The following is a 5,000-nucleotide window of genomic DNA, read 5'->3' as shown; positions in this document are numbered from 1 at the left end:
CTTTGTATGTCCGGGACTGACAAAGGCTGGCTCGGTGAGTGAAGCTGCGGGTCTGGTCCTTCAGTTTTCGGATACGTTTTCGGTTTTGTTAATATATACGAAGTGTGTTTTGGTTACTGGTTTGGAATGGATGCTTAGATTTTTTTCCCGTAAAGAAGATGAATGACAAACAAAGAAAAAAAGATAGCATAATGTTGAGTTTCAGTATTGAAGAAAACTCGAAGCCGATCCGTTTCACTCGCATTAGAATAGGCAATACGCACACTCAAATTCCACAAACAACTGGAATCACTCCCTCATCAATCCTCCTTTGCAAGATGAAGGGAAAATAACATTCCCACATTCCTTCACCTTGCAGCCGCCATCACGTTCATTGGCATGATGATCGGGGCAATGATTTGGGGCAGCTTGAGCGACAACGTGGGGCGTCGGCGAGCTCTACTGTCGGCGCTGTTTGTGAATGCCTTGTTTGGGGTCATGACAGCTTTCATGCCCACCTACGGGATCTTCATGACGACCAGACTCTGTTCTGGCATTGGGTAAGGATGACATATATATATCTGCGTTTTATTAATATTATCATTTTTTTCTGTATTTTCCTCACTTTTTCTTCTTCGATGGTACAAGAGGCTGTGATATTTATCTGGCTGTGTTTTTCACATTTTACAGTTACTAAGTTGTTGTTTTTTATATTAACAATAAAGGAAGCAAAACACTAACCATTCAGTCACTACATATGTCTGTAATATTCTGGTGATAGTATATCATCAAACTTTAAGAACAGAAACGTTCAAAATAATTCATGACTCGCACGCCACTGATCTAAACCAACCACTGCACTTCTTTCTCTAACACATTAAAAAGTAAGATATACAAGATTTTTTTTGTGCCTAATCACCAAAGCGATATACATTTTTTTGTGCTTTATCACTAGATATACAAACTTTTTTGTGCTTAATCACAAGATATACAAACTTTTGTGCTTAATCACCAGATATAAAAGCTTTTTATTGTGCTTTAATCCATAGCTTGATCATCACGCTCTCTTTGTATCAGAATTGGTGGCGGGATTCCAATTGTGTTTGCCTATTACTGTGAGTTTGTGACCCGGGCTGAGAGGGGGCGCCATCTGTCGTGGCTGCTGGTGTTCTGGGCGGTGGGCGGCGTGTTCACGGCGTTGATGGCGTGGGCGATAATTCCTAGGACTGGTGAGTTTGATTTTTTAGAGTAGCTGTGTTTTTTTCTCTCTATTTTTGTCACACACACACACACACACACACACACACACACACACACACGCACACATTTTTGTCTTGTATATCTAGATGCCTGTGAAATTAAATATCCTATTAACATGACTGAGCCAAGCCTTTAAAACTCCTCCATCAGTTTTCCCCAAAGTTCATGCATATCCCAATTAAGTGGTTATATATATATATATATATATATATATATATATATATATATATATATATATATAAATGAAGCCATTTTCATATCTGAATGAATACCAAATTTATGCGCTTCGTACTGACAATGGCCCAATGCTGATAAACTTCAAGGAAACATGAAAGTCTCACATGTGCCAGAATTAGACATTTCTAAAGCCAAACTGCCAAACAACAATTCCCAGTGCCAGTCCTGGTTTCCAGTGCCAATTGTGGGTATATTTGATATGACCAATGTCAGTTGACAACCGTGGTTTACAATGTACCTTACTCAGTCGTAAATTGACACCTTTAAATGCATTTGGTAATAACACCCAAGTCATTAAGTGCTTCGCCTGCCTGCTCGAGACTTCAAAGGTTCGTTATTATTTAATTTACACCGCCACTGTTATAGCCAATTTGCTGCGAGAAAATTTCGCTTGACCTATTGAGTTATAATAATATAGTAAAAGTGTTATGTTTTACTCTTGGTCACATACATAAACATTTTACTATCATTTTCAACAATCCTAAGCAGCTTTAAGTTATAATACATTCGAATATTTTTTGTGAAGCAGTGTGGGTGTGGACTACGAGACAGTTCAGAAATGAAGAAATGACCCGTTTGGGATAGATCGGTTGGAATAATGTACATGAGACGAGATAACAGACTGGCGATAGTAACGAAAAAAAAAAAAAAAAAAAAAAAATGCTGCCAGTTGTGTCGTTTTATACAGTATTGAAAACTATTCACTTTTTTTTTTTTTTTTTTTTTTTTTACATCCCCTTCCCCTCCCACACACAAACACACCCTTACCAACTAATCTTCAAAAAAAAAAAAAAAAAAACTCTACGAACTGAACTTCGCGGAAAAGAACACCCAATAACCCAGAATCTCCCACTAACACAGGTATCACCGTAGTTCTGGACGAGCAACACCACTTCAGCTCGTGGCGCGTTTTCCTCGTGGTGTGTTCCCTCCCTTCCTTCGCCGCTGTCATCGGCCTCTACTTCATGCCCGAGTCACCGCGGTTCTTGCTCGAAAAGGGTCGTGACGTTGAAGCCATCATGGTATATAAGGTAATATGGACCGTGTCTATCTTGATACATATAGGAAAAGGTGTGTGTGTGTTGTGTGTGTGTGTGTGTGTGTGTGTGTGTGTGTGTGTGTGTGTGTGTGTGTGTGTGTGTGTGTGTGTGTGTGTGTGAATGTGTGTGTATGAGAATGAATGTCTTCATAAATCAGGAGAATAAAAACCTACAATCACTGTTAAAATCTACATAAAAAATCTACCAACACTATAAATCTTCCGAAAAAAGTCTACAAACCTAAAAAGATAATAATGATAAAATAAAATAAAAAAGTAGAAAAAGTATGAGTGAGAATGAATGTCTTCACGATACAAGAGATGTATTTGATCGATTTCTTGAGGAAGACCTCGAGTATTTCAGACGAAGATAGAGTCGAAACCGGCCAAATACATCTCTTGTATCGTGAAGACATTCATTCTCATTCATACCTTCTCAACAAGTTTTTTTTTTCAGGTCTATAATGTTTGTAGATTTTTTCCCCAGGAGGTTTATAGTGTTTGTAGATTTTTTTTCTGTAGAATTTAACAGTGTTTGTAGATTTTTTTTGTAGAATTTAACAGTGTTTGTAAATTTTTTTCTGTAGAATTTAACAGTGATTGTAGATTTTTATTCTTCTGATTTATGAGTTTTGGTTTTATATTATTACGAATACTGTGATATCTTGCATGGTTAGAATTAAGACATACTGTACACTGTACATTTGCAGGCACTGTGTGTGTGTGTGTGTGTGTGTGTGTGTGTGTGTGTGTGTGTGTGTGTGTGTGTGTGTGTGTGTGTGTGTGTGTGTGTGTGTAGAGAGAGAGAGAGAGAGAGAGAGAGAGAGAGAGAGAGAGAGAGAGAGAGATAGAAAGAGATTGTGTGTGTGTTTTCATTTCTTATAGACGGTAAAATATATTGGATTTTAATATCTCTCATAGTATGAGAGGGCTAAATACGGAAGACGAGATAACCAAGAGATGATCACTACACCTATAGAATAATAATAATAATAATAATAATAATAATAATAATAATAATAATAATAATAATAATAATAAATAAATAAATAAACATAGGCAAACCAACCTCTCCCTGTGCAACCATCCTCAAACGACGAAACACCCTTTGCAGAAAATCTTCAAGTGGAACAACGCACAAAACCCAGGAGCCGAATACCAGCTCACAGAATTGGAACTGCCGTCAGGAACCCATCGTTCCCTGCGACACACACCTCCTCAGGGCGTCGGCAAGAATTTCTTTTCCGACCTGTCATATGGACTCGATCAGGTATAATTTTTTTCCCCACGTGGACTTGACGCTTTTGGGTTCTGCTAGAGAAATAACTTTTTTTTTTTTTTTTGGGGGGGGAGGATTTCATTTCTTGTTCGTTTGACATTGGGTATTTTGAACTGTTTTGGAGGGGATTTCATTTCTTGTTCGTATGATAATGGGTATTTTATTAGAATTAATTTGGGTCCCTTTCATGTGTAGGTCTCTGAATGGTGATGTATTTCTTGTAATGTTTCTTTTTTTTCAGTTTTGGGGCCTCTTCTTCCAGCTATTTATTCCCCCGTACCTCAAGTCAACAGTTCTGCTCCTTGTAGTGTGGTTCACCTGTGCTTTTGGGTGAGTTAATCGATGTGTTAAGTGCGAGGGAGAGGGAGAGGGAGAGGGAGAGGGAGAGGGAGAGGGAGAGGGAGAGGGAGAGGAAGAGGAAGAGGGAGAAGGAAAATAAGAAAGGGTGAAGAAGAAAGGGGAATGGGAAAGGGAGAGATCAAAGGAAGGAAGGAGAATGTGTTAATTACGAGGAAGAGGGAGAGGAGGGTAGTGGGAGTGGGAGGGAAAGAGGGAGAAAGAGAGGGTGAAGAAGGAGAAAGTGAGGGAGAGGGAGAGGGGGAGGAAAGGGGAGATGGGAAAGTAGCGGATGGGAGGAGCAGAGGGAAGGAGAAAGAGACGGACAAGAAGGAAGAGAAGGGGGAAGAGGGAAAGGGAGTAAGGGAGAGGGACAATGATAGGAAGACCGAGAGACTGCTAGAGGGGGAGGGACGAAGGGGAATGGGAGAAGGAGAAGGAAGCAGTAGGAAAAAGATAAGGAAAGGGAGAGAGACAGAGAGGGTGATGAAGAGGAACGGAGAGAGGGAGGAGAAAGAGAGAGAGAGAGAGAGAAGAGAGAGAGAGAGAGAGAGAGAGAGAGAGAATGAAAACGAGAACGAGAACGAAAACGAGAAAAGGAGAGAGAAAGAGAAATTAAGATGACCACAGAATATCAGACATAAAGTACCATGACCTGAATAAGAGAAAGGATATACACTTACTAAAAATTATCTTTACACAGGTTCTATGGTCTGTCAGTCTGGTTCCCTGAATACATAAAACTTCTGCAAAGTGAAGAATATAACAAACATGCTCAGACTACAGATGGTAAGTGCAGATGTATTAAGTTTTCTTATTTAGTAGGACATTACCATCCTATTAGTTTCTTATTAACTCGTATATGCAGGA

The 5,000-nt window shown here is 39.3% G+C and overlaps 1 protein-coding gene across 1 annotated transcript in view; it reads left to right on the top strand.

The window, feature by feature from the left end:
* LOC119568080 (synaptic vesicle glycoprotein 2C-like) overlaps positions 1–5,000 on the top strand; it is a 9,845-nt gene that overhangs the window by 864 nt on the left and 3,981 nt on the right. Inside the window, exons 2-8 of the mRNA XM_037916480.1 lie at positions 1–34; positions 359–539; positions 1,057–1,208; positions 2,338–2,507; positions 3,630–3,785; positions 4,036–4,124; positions 4,834–4,919. The exon at positions 1–34 is cut by the window's left edge and continues 114 nt beyond it. Of these exons, the coding sequence (XP_037772408.1) occupies positions 1–34; positions 359–539; positions 1,057–1,208; positions 2,338–2,507; positions 3,630–3,785; positions 4,036–4,124; positions 4,834–4,919 (868 nt within the window). The remainder of the gene's footprint in view (positions 35–358; positions 540–1,056; positions 1,209–2,337; positions 2,508–3,629; positions 3,786–4,035; positions 4,125–4,833; positions 4,920–5,000) is intronic.

The sequence above is a fragment of the Penaeus monodon genome, chromosome 43 (assembly GCF_015228065.2).
Source record: "Penaeus monodon isolate SGIC_2016 chromosome 43, NSTDA_Pmon_1, whole genome shotgun sequence".
Classification (NCBI taxonomy): domain Eukaryota; kingdom Metazoa; phylum Arthropoda; class Malacostraca; order Decapoda; family Penaeidae; genus Penaeus; species Penaeus monodon.
This window is presented reverse-complemented; position numbering and strand designations above follow the sequence as displayed.